Raw genomic sequence first — 14,939 nt, 5'->3', positions numbered from 1 at the left:
ACCAAAGTACCTGGAGCTATCGCTGTGTTTTAAATTACTTCCCATAATTCTGTAATAGTTCTATAATAGTGTTCATTTACTGATTTTATTTTATTTTTTCAGCACAAAAATTAACCAAGATTATTTTAGAGACTGTAGATTAGAAACAATAGACTGTGGCTAATTATGCAACACAGTTATTGTAGTGAATAAGGATACACTAACAGTGATACTGATACTGTATAACCCCAGTACAGGAAAATTAGCTGGTTGAGCTGAAGTTTGATTGATTTTTGGCCCAATTGACTTTTACTTATGCATTGTCCACTGAGATATTTTGAACCAAATAATCTTTGAGATATGGTGATGAAATACTTCTAGATATAGAAAATTTAGTCCTACAGATACAGTGTATTATTGAGGAACATCAGATTGTTTATTTTGTCACAGATTAATCGTTGCAGCCCTTTACTCAAATGCATGAATGAATCAAAATACAGCATAAACTAATGATGAGTGAACACTCTTGTTACAATTCTTTTAGTTCATTTGGGTTAATTTAGCTTAATATGCCCCCTTTAATGATTTGACATTGGTTTTCTCAAGGTCTTTACCACTGCATTAGGTTCAGCTTTGACTACAGCTGATTTTGTTCTTTTTTTACAGCGTGTTCCTGGTTTGTCGCCACGGTGACCTTCACATGAAACCCAATCTGGAAATGAGAGGCGCGTAAAGTGCTGACGCGGAGGACGCAGTGTGGCCCGTAGCATCGATTAGCTGTAAGTCATTTTATTGCAGTAAAACACTCGCACGCCATTGGCTCAATTACCACCATGAAGAAAGAGTCAACAGCCGTCAGCCTATTATTCAGACCAGACAAACTGTAAATATGGGTTAGAGCTGGAGATGGGCTTTGTGGACAGCAACATATATGTCCACTTACAACATTACATAAAACAACTTTATAATATTTTACTCTAAGTGGAAGTGTATGTAAGATTTTGATTTTAAATTTCATAAACTTGACCTAGATGTGTCCCTAGATACAAGGTAAACATGTTTGAATCACATATAGTTTTTAATGATAACAGTAGTGGTGTTTTATTCTGAATTACACTCAATAATGAATTACTACATTGCTTATGTTATAATTTTGTGTTTTGGTTCTCAGAAAACAGAATGAGACAAAATTGTGATACTTTTTTTTTGGTCATCGCCCAGTTGCTCCAATAATACTTGTGGGATATTAGACTTGAACATCAAATTAGCCCAATATGTTAGGCCTTTTAACAATCAAAATATAGATCTGTCATTAGAAAGAGGCAAATGATGAAATAATGTAATGTAATGTTTTTTGAGAGAGAGTTTTTTAACATCACAAATCATCTCACCTGTTATAATTCCAGCTAATTCAGTTCTTTCTGGTCTTAAAATAAAGCGCAAATTAAAGCCTAACAAGCCTCAGATAGAGCAGTGCTTGCCGTTAGCATCACACCCCCCGGGAGTGTTGACATCAGCTGCAAAGTATCAATAAATACACTGAGGTAACCTGTATACTCACAGTGTTGAAGTTGTGGAAGAGGCCAATGGAGGCGGGGTGAGGGGACTCGAGGGGAAACTGTAGAAAAGGTTTGAGGTCCAGACCAGGACTGAGGACCGCAGGGCTCCGGAGGAAAGCAGGGACTGGCCCAGGACGGCTTACTCCTCCTGGGATAAACAAGAGACAAGAGGGTGTTGAAATTAGTGCTATGATACTACAATTTCTAACACTATTTTGATACTATTTTCTCTCCGTCCCCCCTTTCTCTCCCATCCTCTCCCTCCCTCCCCATCCCTCTCTCTCTCTCTCTCTCCTTGTCTCTCTGTGTCCGTTGATGGGCAGAGCTGTATAAGCAGCTTAAGCCTCACAGCTGGGGAGCACAGATAGCAGCTCTTCTGGTTTGTCTTTCGCTGAGCACCGTTTTCTGTCACTGTTTCACGCTTTTTTTTCTCTGTCCTTTTCTGCCAGAGCCCCTCAGTGGTCTCTTCTATCCACCCTACCATTTTATACAGTCTGGAGAAATTTTGCAATATAATCTCTCTGTCTGCCTATCATAGAGTTAACAGCTCATTAAGAAGTACTGACAAAGTACTAGGGATGGTGTCATAATATCTTGCTACAAGATAAATTCGCCAGAAGACTGCACACATATGTGGAAAAGGATCTTATGTTTGACTTGGCAAATGGTCACCTGAGCTCAGTTATATTTCAGAGCTGTAGTTCTAAAAAAATAACAAAATGTGAGCTAAAGTGCACAGTTTATTTATCATAATTGTCTTGTCTCATTCTTGTGGAATTCTCATGTTTAGTCTTACTTTCTTTGGTAAAGCTTCATTCTGTCTTCATAGCGTTTCTTTTTGTCAAACAGGACTTAATATGTTTCAACTACTTTCTAAGAGCAACAAATGCCACCACTGGATCAGACAGGCCATTGAGAGCCACAAACGAGGTCCAAGGAGCATAAACCGAGACAAGGGAGCTTACACCTTATCATACAGTCCAAATGCAGATCTCCAGATGCAGTCCTGGAGAGGAAAAGCTTGTTACACGCCCCCTACTGTCTGGCAAAACCATGTTAAGCAGTCTACAAGACACTGCACCATCACATGACGCTTCTGAGGAATCTACAGGAAGTCACTGAAATTCTTTCTGACAAAAAGAATCTAGTTTCCATGTTCAGTTTTGTGGAAATTGTGTCTTGTTCAAATAGCAAGTAGTCCGAAAATGTTAAACATAACTAAAAAGACTGTTACAAACAAAATGGTTGCTTTCTGATTGTACTGATGTCTTGAGTCAGTATTACATGGCTAAGTTTATAGTTCGTAAATCTATAGACAACAATACAATGCATATATTATATTATATTATAGTTTATATAACAGGATGAGTGAATGTTGGGACTGAGGTTTTCTTATTACCGGTATGTTTAATAATGACTTAATAATTACTATCATTTAATACAACAGCCAATAAGATGACTAATTACTTTCCAGGTAATTATAGGTTCACAGATGTGACAAAATCAAAACTGGTCAAGTATTTCCAATTAAGTATTAAATTAAGCACACATTATTGGTCTAATTTATTCATATAATTTTGCAATATCTTATATTTTTTCAGACTATCATCGAACTCCCTGGTTCTCGGACGATAAAAAATGCTTTATACATGTCGATGGGACACATTATTGGTCCAATTTATTAATAAAAATGTTCAGCCATTTACAGTTTTTTCAAACTAGCATGCTAAGAGTGCACTTCTGGTTCTCGGACCATAAAAATACTTCATAGATGCAAACAGCACACATGATTGGTCTAATTTATTGAACTAATTTTGCAATAATCTTACATATTTTCAAAGCTGTGAAAGCAGCAGTGGAGTGCAGGCTCTAAATGTGTCAGTTCCCTGTGTGTTTGAATAATCCCTCTGCAGATTACAGATTATATGTAATGGTCTTCTTGTATTACCTCGCCGCTCTGTGATGACTGCTTAATTTCAGTCTCATCTCCACAGAAAAGCCGGGCACTTGTCAAAAGGAAACAGGGGAAGAAAAAGCTATTTCTGAGATGTGCGGAGAGAGAGAGAGAAAGAGAGAGAAAGAGAGAAGGAGGGAGAGGGTGACACAGAGGGAGAGAGAGGAAGACAAAAAGGGAGATGAGAGAGAAGGGGAAAGAGACAGAGAGCGGGAAGAAGAGAGGGATGCAGAGGGAGGAAAAGAGAGCGAGGGAAGAAAGAGAGGGAGAAAGAAGGGAGAGAGGCAGAGGCTGCATGGGGGGCATAACGAATGGGCTGTCAAAATAGGGGAGAGAAAGGGAGAAAGAGGTGAAGAGATGGAGGGGGAAGGTAGAGAGAGGGGATGTCAGATTTTGTCACTACATTAAGGGGAGGTATGAAACATGGTGTGAACGTCATTGCTTCAGTCATCGCTGTAAAACAAGTAAAAACGCATTACGCCTTTTCTTATGGGGTAAGGACTGTGCAATGTGTACCTGTACAAATGTAGTAGATCAGGACTTGTTTGAGGAACACTATAATTTTGATCTAAAAATGACCCATCTTTATCAATATACAAGGTAGATGATCAAATTGAGCTGTAATGCTGATTTATTCTCAATTACAAAAATAATATGACATAAGTTGTTTATGTTATAATTTGTTGTTTTAGTTCTGATTCATCCATTCAGAAAACAGAATGAGCCTTTGTTTTAAACCATAGAGACCTTTGAATATTGTGATGTCATGTAAATCCAACCTATACAAACATAGCTATATGTTAAAACCACAGAGCTCAAATGCAGCAGTTACAGCAGAGACAATAGGAGCTGTATCAATATCCCTTTTCCCTGTACACCATTTGAATCACTGTTCTGGTAAATCTGCAGCTCATTTTACGCCACATTACATTTGAAAGGTCAGACCAATTCCCACATGTTTTAGTTATATATTTATATTTCTCCAATCACAACACTAGACTCCTTCAGCCCTTGACTTGCATGTTGTAGTTCTTTATAAAGAGCCCATACGCTATTTTGTGATCTATGTCATAATGTTGTTTCCTCATCACAAACAGACCTGCAGTTTTGTTTTGTTTCATTCTCATGTTTAACATACAGACCCTGCATATTTAGGCTGAGTTCCCTCAAACTGAAAACATTCTATGTCATGTGTTAATACAGGAAGTGCTCCACTGTAGTTTTAAACTCCATCATTTGGATGATTTCAAACCTGAAATAGTTAGAACAAATAGTCTGAATAAAAGGCAAAAGGTAGCTGTTAACTTGAAATCCATCACTATCACTCCATGACATCACAAGGTGAATGTGTTTCAAGTTGTTTATAATTGAATGCTTCATATGCTCTGTTCTTTTTTTTTTTTCTTTTTTTTCCACAGTTAACAGTAGATTTTTTCTGAAAGGTTTTGTGCTTTTGTTTTGACCTGAGGTGGTCGGAGAGTTATCAGATAAGTGAAAGCCAGTTTTCTCCTCTCTCCTCCTCTCCCTCTCTTTCTTCATCTCCTTCTCTCCTCCTGTCTTTGCCATCCTCCCTCGCCTTCTTCTCCCTCTACTCCCTTTCCTCCTTCTCCTCTCTCTCCTCCCTCTCCTCTCTCTCCTCCCTCTCCTCCTTCTCCTCCTCTCTCTTCTCCTGCTCCTCCCTCTCCCTTCTCCCCCTCTCTCTCCTTCTCCCCGTTTTTTGGTGGTGGCCATGCTTGACGGAGCAGTGATTGGACACATAAAGAGGAGTGTTAAAGTGTTGAGTCGCTGCCAAACTCAATAAATCCAGAGGACACGAGCTCCAAGCGAAAAAGAACAAGAACCACTCGCACCCAACAACACACATGTTTTATCTCTTTTCTTCACTCTCTGTCTCTGTCCCCACTCTCTCCTTTTCTTTCCCTCTATTTCCTTTTCTCTCTCCAGCCCAGTATATCTTTTATTTAATTTTTTGTCACTGTCTCTCTTTTTCTTATTCTCTCTTTCTTATCTCTTTTGTACTTTCTTTCCTTTTGCCTCTCACTTTTCTTTTCTCTTGCTCTTTCTTATTCTCCCTCTTCTCTTCTTCTCTCCCTCTCTCTAGCCCTCTCTTCCTTCTTTCTCACTCTCACTCTTCCTCTTTCTGTCTCTTTCTCAGTTTCTCCCTCTTGTCTCTCAGCTCTTTCTCTATGTTGTTTTCTCTCCCTTCTATTTTCCTCTCTCAGTTTTTCTCTATTTTCTCTTCTTCTCTCTGTTTTTGTCATTCCCTTGCTCTTTTTTCTCTCTTTTACCCTCTGTCTCTTTCTTGCTCTCCAAATGCAAATGTTTGGTTGAACAAAAGATCAATGTGGATGTAATGGCTTATTGGATTTTTGCTATAGATTGTGAAAGAGCTGCATAATATTAGAATAACATTTAAGTAACCGCAAATAGAAATAGTATTGACTCTATTCACGAATCTCAGACTGATCAAAATGAGCAGTGTTATCGTAGTAATTCAAACATTCAAAACAAAATATATCTCCTGAATATTCAAAGGCCTCGACACAGGAAAATGAAATTCCCAGATCAGGAATTTTTTTGTGCAGCAATGAAGTAAAAAATGAAGACTTAATCAAAATAAAATAACGATAAGAATTAGGACGAAAATCAGATTTAAAGCTGCAGTGTGTAACTTCTCTGTTGAAAGGTGGTTAATGCTTTGCCTAGGATGTTTCATAGTACAGCATAAACCTGTCTCTCTCCATGGAAACAAGCAAGATGCCATACAGCCAAATTACAGGTCAGATCTGTGGAGAAGTGACCCCACTCAGAAAATGCATGTTTTCAATAATAAAAACCTGCAACTGAAAAAATGCAATATAGATTCAATTTAATACCATACTATATATAATTTCTTAAAGCTGCATTATGTAACTTTTTTGGTGGAGGGTCCGTCAAATACTATTCTCCATGGAAATGTTATTGCTTTGTCTGGAATACGGCCATACTAACTTGAGAATGCCCGATCTCGTCTGATCACGGAATATTACACAGTATGGTATTAAACCTTTCTATCGTCATGGAGACCAAACCTGACGAAATTACAGGTCAGATCTGTGGAGAGGCGACCCTGCTCACAGTCAGAACGTCTGTTTTTCTAGGTATTTTTGAGCTATAAAACCACCTGTAATTGATTAAATGTAAAGCAGAGCTATTTAATGTCATACTGTGGAACATTCGAGGCAGAGCGGTGACAAAATTCATAAAACAAGCTGGTGACGGACCCCTATAACCAAAAAGTTATATAGTGCAACTTTAAGTATTGTAGTTATATCAGAAAGTTCTGAATATATTTGAATAGTTTTTTACCATTATTTTGATAAACTGTATTATACGTTGCAACACTGGAATTTCTCATATCTCATCTTAAAGCATCAGGTGACAGGTTGACATTTCACATTTATTTACAAGCTATGGTGTCTGCCCTTCCCAAAGCTAATCAAATTTCACCAAACCTTTTCTTCATACAGGTATCGGTTAACATAAATTTCCCATAATGCATTTCTCACCCCTTGTCTCAAAACCTGTCACCACCACAGATTTGACTAAGCCTATAGTTGATGCGTCCACACACACGCTCCCATATGCTGTGCCCAAGGCCTCCCAAATTGGCAATTCATTAAACCACTTTATCTGTAATGATCACAGAGGTAAGGACAATGTCAAGAGACGCTCAGTATTCTCCACCAGCACACACAATAGGAGACACCACACTTCTGTTTATGCACACAAAGGTGGTATTTATAGACAAAATTATGAATGCATTTATTTTTAATCATGTCCTGACTTTTTCACTTTCCTTAGATTTCTGAATGATGAAAATTAAAGACTAGTGTTTGGCAATTTAAAGGTCCTATATCACAAAAATTTGACTCTTGTGATCTTTGAGCCACGTTAGAATGCTGTTACCATCTCAAAAACATACCTGGAGTTGTGTTTTGTTTCATTAACACACTGATTGATTGATTATTATTCTGTCTGCAGCTATAAAGCTCAAAATGCTTTGTTCCACTTTCTGATGTGAAGTGAAGTGGTAGATTTTGAATTACCTTTTGGCTTTAGTTCAGTAGAGATTGGCAATTCCAGGTTGAAATTGTCCAAATGATTCTAGTGAAGGTGTATGGAGTTTAAAAACACAGTGGAGCACTTCCTGTACCACATGGCATGACAAGGTGGAACAGAGTGTTTTCTGTTTGAGAGAAGAACTCAGTCTAATCAAATATGCAGGGTTTGTGTTGAATGAGAGAAAACGCAACTCCGTATCTGTTTGTGATGCAGAAACATTATAACATAAATCCGAAAATAGTGTAATATGAGCCCTTTAAAATGAATTATTATGTTGAATAGACAAATAATGGTAGATTTTACATTCTATACAGATGTTATTGCTTTGCCCACAATGTTCCACAGTATGACATTAAATTTAATCTTGATCTATGCATTTTTTATGTACAGGTACCTTGAAAAACATATATTCTGACTTGTAATTTTAAAGTTGTGTCCCCCATGGTGATAAACAATACTATACAGTATGTATAGTAGTAGTATATGGTATGTAAGTATATGGCATGCTCTCCACAATTACAGTATTGTGATTACAGCCCAATACTGTAGTTATTATGGACAGTATCTTTCAGTCCTTTTTTTTTATTAACAAAAAGCTTATTCCCTATTGCAGCTGAATGACAATCCCTCAATTAGAAAATGCTAATTGATGTGCTCCCTTGTCCTTCACGCAGGTGTGGCCATTATCAGCTGATAAACACAAAGCATGCTGGGAAATTGGCTAATTAGCTAACAGCCTTTTGGCATCATCTGTGGGACCTCTGAATGTCACCTACGCTTTAGTATTAAGGAATTAAATAGAAAACACCATGATGCAAGAGTTTTGTCACCTCATATAGTACAGAAGAAGAAAAAAGAAGATAATAAAAAGTTCAAATTAAAAGTTAAAGGGGCATGATGTAACTTTTCAGTTTTGATCATCTTCTTGTCAGCTTGGATATGTCATTGCTTTTTCTGTAATGTTTCACAGTATGGCATTAAGCTCAAGTTTTTTTTAACTGCTACTAATCCATTTGTTCCTAATGAAAGGCTCCACTCTCTGTAGATCTGACCTGTAACTTTCCCCTGATGCGATGTGCAGTAGTTTAATTAGCGGTATGCACACTGATTGGGTTGTGATAGTGCTCTGAAGGGGGGGTGGCTTAGCATGGGAAGCAAGACTTTGACTCAGAGCGTCAGAAACTAAACTGGATCTTATTAGACATTTAAATACACAGTTTTTGGGCAAATATAGTATTTTCAAAACAATGAAAGGTAACATGGTGATCTAAATATATAATGTGTTATCAATTAATACCCAAAATAAATGGAATACCTCTTTGAATATTGAAAAAAAACAATAAATGTCCTCTCTAAGAAAAGCTTTGCGGTTGGTACCAGGAGAGGGGACATTTTTAGTGGCGCGTGATTCGGCCTTGACATTTGTGTAAATACCCATGTACAGTCCCTAGGGGGCGCTGTGCTGGTGCAGTGGCTCTATAACCTTTAAAGTAACACAGTTTAAAGTTTGTTTTGAGAGCGGGGGAGATGAGGGCGCCACTGTGAAGGACTGTGTGTGAAATCCAATTTACTGCAGCGCGCCTGATGCCCCCAAGTCAGACATTTTGAACTGAGCCCAGGGACCAGCAGCTGCTATCACAAACACACACTCACTTTCACTGCAAAGCAACCACATAACACTGGGCTCAAGCTGTGCTACAGACAAGTGACTCAAGACTACATTTAGCAGCATAAAATATTGAACACAATTTTGATCATTGTTGAATAATAAGCAATATGTTATAATAAACTCAGATTTTTTATAGAAAAAAAAACACAGTTTTCTTCACCAACTTACTGCGGTACTAAGAGAGATAAAAAGGCATTTGTTTGACTGAAGACCGACTTAAGAGATTGACAGTAACAACTTAAAGCGTTCATGAGGGACACTTAGGCTAGTGTTTGACCTCTGGAGAGGAGATTTGAGCCGCAATGTCTGCATTGTTCTTAAGGACTTTGTAAGGCATTTGTATGGTACTCATAGGATCAGAGCGAGCACAATCTTTGACTCGATCAGGAAATGAACAAAAAATTGCTTGAGGACAGTTTGCAGCCATTAAAATTTATTGTGACCAAGGCTTTACAATGGGTTTGTTCTCACATCCAGCTTAGTCCTGGTTTAGTCCTGGTCTAGTTCCATTCTAGTCCACATTTAGTCCTGTCTAGTCCTGTTTCAGTTCTAGTTTAGTTCTGGTCTAGTCCTAGGGTGCTTTCACACCAACAGCAGTTGGTGTGCACCAAATGATCCATTCGAACCAAAAGCTCTTAGTTCGGTGCGTTTTGTTTGGTGTGAAAGCATCAATCGGACTCTGACCCACAATAATTAAGTCGGACCGAGACCTCAAAAAAAGATGGTCTCGGTCTGCTTGAATCCGCACCAAATGCCAAACTCTGGTGCGGTTCCTCTGGTGTGAACGCAAACTTGGGTCCAAACCATAGACAGTAGCTCCAAGCAAACCAAGCCAATACAGAGAATGTAATACACGATGGTCAGAGCAAGTATCAATGTCTGAATGTGTGGCTCCAGAGTTAGTCAAAATTGGGGGTGCATACCTCTGTTTGGGACCTGCATGCAGAAAGGTCCCAGTGTTCCCCGTGTTCCCCAGCATTTGTTATTTTAGGCTATTAATTAACCAAATAATTTTATGGCAATAGGCAATAGCCTATTCAATTGATTCAACTTTAAAAATGCTCCGCTTTTAGCCTCATGTGAGAAATGCTGCAGTCGGACTAGATCCAAACCAGAGTCCTGAACCAGTGGGAGCAGCTCCGGTTCAGGCTGGGCTCAGATGAGCCCAGCGGGGAGCGGGGACTGATATTAGGTGCTGTTACCCGAACTCAGAGCTTCTGCTCCGGACTGATGTGCGGTGAGTTGCGCACAGAGTTCAAGGCTACATACTGCTGTTTTATGAGTTCATGATGATAACTGGAGATGAGGATGGCCCGTGGTATTAATAGGGAACATCAGTATTGGTAATTGGAGATACCACTGTTCTCCCGGGAAACAGAGGCAAGTCAATCGGACAAATTTTGGTTTGTTTCCCGGGGTGAAAGCGAATCACACTGGAGTCTATATACTACATAATAACAATTTTATTGCCTGGTGTGGCGCAAATAATCAAACTAGTGGTGTGAAAACGCCCCTAGTCTAGTCTTGGGTTAGTGTTAGGCCTGATTTAGTCTTGGTTTATTCTTGGTCTAGTCCACATTTAGTCCTGTTCCAGTCCTGGTTTAATCTTGGTCTAGTCCATGTTTAGTCCTGGTTTAGTCCTAGTTTAATCCAAAATGTTGATGTGCTTTTTGCCTGCCTGTTCTCTTGAGTATTTTCTGGTTGATAATTGTGTGAAATTGTGTGAATGAAGAGGAGATGGGGAGAAAGCTGCATTCGAGAAAGAGGTGGGGGAGAGAGAGAGGGGAGTGGGGGTGGAGGGTGGAGGCAGGGGGGCAGGTGCGCATGTGTGTGTGTTGGGGGTCTATGCGTTTAGAGGTGAGTCCAAGGTGAGCAGACTCGAGCAGAGCGCTGGGTTAACGCTCAGGTTAATGTCCAGAGAAAACCATCTGTGACCAAAACAGCGGCCGCCATTTTAACACATAAGAGCCAAGAAACAGCTCCTTTCTTTAGCTCAGTGTGTCCCAGGTTAAAACAATGGGACCAAGCTTTAAGAAATCTTATTTATTTAGTTTTTCTTTGATGAATATGAGATTTTGTAGGATTTAGATGCCCAGAAAATACAAACAGACCTGAATCCAAACCAAAAACCAAAGAATAATAATGATAGAACATATAAACTATGATAATAAAATAAAGGTGCGCAAGCAATAAGGTAAAAATAGACTCAATATAAATACAAAATCTACTATATAGACTGAATAGTGCTGCAAAACTAGCATAAATATGGATTGTTAGGGGCTTTTTAAGTTTCCATTGTGGCTCTTACAGATCTAATGCCGTACTGAGGAACATTCCAGACAATGCAATAACATAGTGCAACTTATATACTTATATTCAAATAAGAATCTACATGTGTCATTAAGAAAGGAGATTTAACCATGTCATGTTATTGGCCTGTTCCCAAATGTCTTGCCCCTGCTCCCTGCACAGTGGGTTGTGAGATGTCAGGTGAATGTCATAAGTAAAAGTGAAACACTTTTAGGCAATTTCTGCAGCTCCGCCCACCACCTGTCGCACCTGTCAGGTCCTGTTTCGCACCCTGTCACTCTGATGCCCTGTGGGGTACAAGTGTGTGGAGCACTTTGCCCTCAGATTTAAAAAAAAGTTTGGAAATTTACACTTTGTATGGATATTAAAAAGATTTAAAATGCAAGAATACACAGAAATATTGAGACATGTATATATAAAGGAAATTTAAAGAAGATGTAAAAATTATGTAAAAAGAGGAACTAGTTAATTTTAAACCGTTTGCAGTGCTCCAAAGTTATTCCTCACTTGCATTTTGAGCATCCTAATTATTCACCACAATAGACGGATACAGCAGACTTATTTTAACCCCAAGAGCTGCTTTTACAAAATATCTGTATTATCGCAAGACAGATTTTACTTAATCACCTGAAAAAGTGTATACAGCCCTTTTAAGGTCAAATCCATGATTGATAATAACAGCAATGATGAATAAACACATTATTATTATGCATATCAGCTAAATCTGTATTTTATTTGACTTAGGACAGAGTGCTTAAACACACTCATCTTTTTTAAGAGCAAGTGCACTAACATCTCTGCCACTCTGCATTTGAATAAACAAGCACTGAAGAAAGCTGCTTAGTTTAAGAAGTAGTGACTACAAGCAAAGCACTTTTAGTCCTATTTTAAGATGTCTAAATATTTATGAGGAAGTAACTATAATTTCCCATCTGTGCTCTTGAGTAACATTAAAATGCTAATCTACAACTGAAGGTTATCTGAGAATTAAAGATGCACTATGTAACTTGTTGTCTTGTTTTTATGTTTTGTCTCCATGGAGATGTTGTTGTTTTGTCTATAGGATGTTCTACAGTGGGTCATTAAACTTTATTCATACACATACGCAAGTTTATTCATACACATCTGTAAGTAATCCAAAGTGCCTTACAGAATATACCAATCTCTATGGAGACAAGCGGCCACACCATGCCACTTGACCAAATTATGTTGCATGTTTTTAATCATATTTTTGAGCAATAAAAACCTGTTATTTAAAACATGCAAGATAGACAAGTTTAGTACCACACAGTTTAACACTGCAGCAAATAACATATCCACGGAGACAATCAGGGCAGACTCTTATTCAGAAAGGTTACATATTTCATACAGTAAGATTTATTATTTTTTTTTTACATCTACAAACATATTCACCTATAATAGCTCTAGTGTCCACTCAGCACCAGTGAGGGTCAAAACAGGTGAAGAAAAGCTCAAAATTCAAATCCTTTGTCATACACTATGGTCTGTGTAAACAAAACCTGCTATTATTCTGTTTGTGCGACCATTTGCACACCTGTTGTAACACAAACCCGAACACAGAACGCACACCGTAAAGCCCAGACTCACAAAGGAGCCGGTGAATGTTAAGTCAATAAACGCATCAACCAGCTGTGTATTATAATCAAGGGGACAATATAACAACAAAGCTATATTGTAGGACAGTGATATGCATAATGCGCTCAATACAGCTCACTGGATTTTCTGCTTACATTTGGCCATTGAGATTAAACACAATTGAGAAACCTACAACTTTACACACTTAAAAAATATACAAAAACAATTTAAGTTGACCCTAAACAACAACAAAGCAATATTTGGTAGCACTAAATATGAACTACACTATAATTAGCCTTAAATGTGCACTGTGTAACTTTTCGGTTGGGGGGCCATCATCATCATCATTTTTGTTTCTATGCCTACATCACTGTTCTACTTCAAATATTCCGCAGTATGACATTAAACAGGTCTACCTCACATTTATTCAAATACAGGTGGTTTAATTGTTCAAAAATACCTTGAAAAACAGGTATTCTGACTGTGACCGGGGTCGCCTTTCCATAGACCTGACTTGTAAATTGTCCTGGTTTGGTCTCCATGATGCCCGAACGTTTTAATGCCATACTGTGAAACATTTCAGACAAAGCAATAACACCATCACTACTGAGAAAAGCCAGTCGCGAAACATCCACCGGAAAAGTTACACAATGCACCTTGAATAAAGCATGAACAAAAGCCTAATGAATAATTAAGTTTATTAAGAAAGATTCAGACTTAGACTTACTTTATGCAGTCAGAGCATCTTAATTATTCACCATGATGAGTTTATAAGTGTTTTCACAACTTTCAGAGACCAGAGCAGAGTTTTACAGCGATGGTAAAGCACAGAACCACTTGCATGCTAACGTGCACTTCTTGACTATCAGTAATTTTTTATAATTAGATGCAAACAGTACACAGTAGATTTATTTTAACCTGAAGAGCTGATTGTACAATATATCTGTATTTGGGATGGGCAAATTTAGCTTAAATACATAGAGAAAAATCTGATAAGGAACTTCAAATGTAACTGAGAAACCATATGCAAAAAATGAAATGTTGACCCTTAAAAAAATTTAATGTAATCTTTTTCCATCTAAGTACAGTATTTGAATATATTTTAAGTGGATTTGAGTGCTTTGTAAATAGGTAAGACAGATTGCATTGAATATACATAGCTCTGAATAAAAAGTTGAGCTAAAGCATGTTTTTATATTGATATACTAATATGTGAAGTTGTCCCCCCCCCCATAGAAACATACAAAGTAAAAGTTCCGTAAATACTTCAACACACTATCTTAAAAGTGAATTTATAGTGCACCTTGTTTATTCTTCATTCAATTTATAAGCCTTACTGATACGACGTGATGACATAATGATTTGTAGAGTGTAATTCCTGCTCGTATTTTTGGCCTGACCTCCTCACCAGTGCACTGTGGTCTCCTGCTTTAGCTGAGGTTAGCCTGGGTGAAAGGGCAGGGTGGAGCAGCGCTGTGGTCCACATAACTCCACGACTCAAAACAACTTAAACCTAAACAACAAAGGCATTTTATACTTAGCCTCTGCCCTCTGGCCTCCTCTGGAATCCGCAAAACCACTAAATAGATAGAAGGCTAAGAAACTCCTTATATTTCTGTATATAGGCAAGTCTATCGTCACTTATGTATGACTGAATGGTTGCCTGGGTCTGTTTTTTTCAGACTGACATTGTCTAGGCTTTCCCAAATAGTTTTTTAATGATAGTGTATTGCTTATAGATCGTCTGGGTGTAGAATCCTAAATGAGC

At 38.2% G+C, this 14,939-nt stretch overlaps 1 protein-coding gene across 1 annotated transcript in view; it reads right to left on the bottom strand.

Moving 5' to 3' along the window:
* Nucleotides 1–14,939, bottom strand: part of LOC110168407 (zinc finger protein 385A-like) — a 46,511-nt gene that overhangs the window by 21,251 nt on the left and 10,321 nt on the right. Inside the window, exon 2 of the mRNA XM_055160176.1 lies at nt 1,541–1,686. Coding sequence (XP_055016151.1) covers nt 1,541–1,686 — 146 coding nt within the window. The remainder of the gene's footprint in view (nt 1–1,540; nt 1,687–14,939) is intronic.

The sequence above is a fragment of the Boleophthalmus pectinirostris genome, unplaced genomic scaffold (assembly GCF_026225935.1).
Source record: "Boleophthalmus pectinirostris isolate CB_2022bp ecotype Guang Dong unplaced genomic scaffold, ASM2622593v1 HiC_scaffold_3, whole genome shotgun sequence".
Classification (NCBI taxonomy): domain Eukaryota; kingdom Metazoa; phylum Chordata; class Actinopteri; order Gobiiformes; family Gobiidae; genus Boleophthalmus; species Boleophthalmus pectinirostris.
The sequence above is the reverse complement of the archived record's forward strand: the minus strand, read 5'-3'. Positions and strand labels throughout refer to the sequence as shown.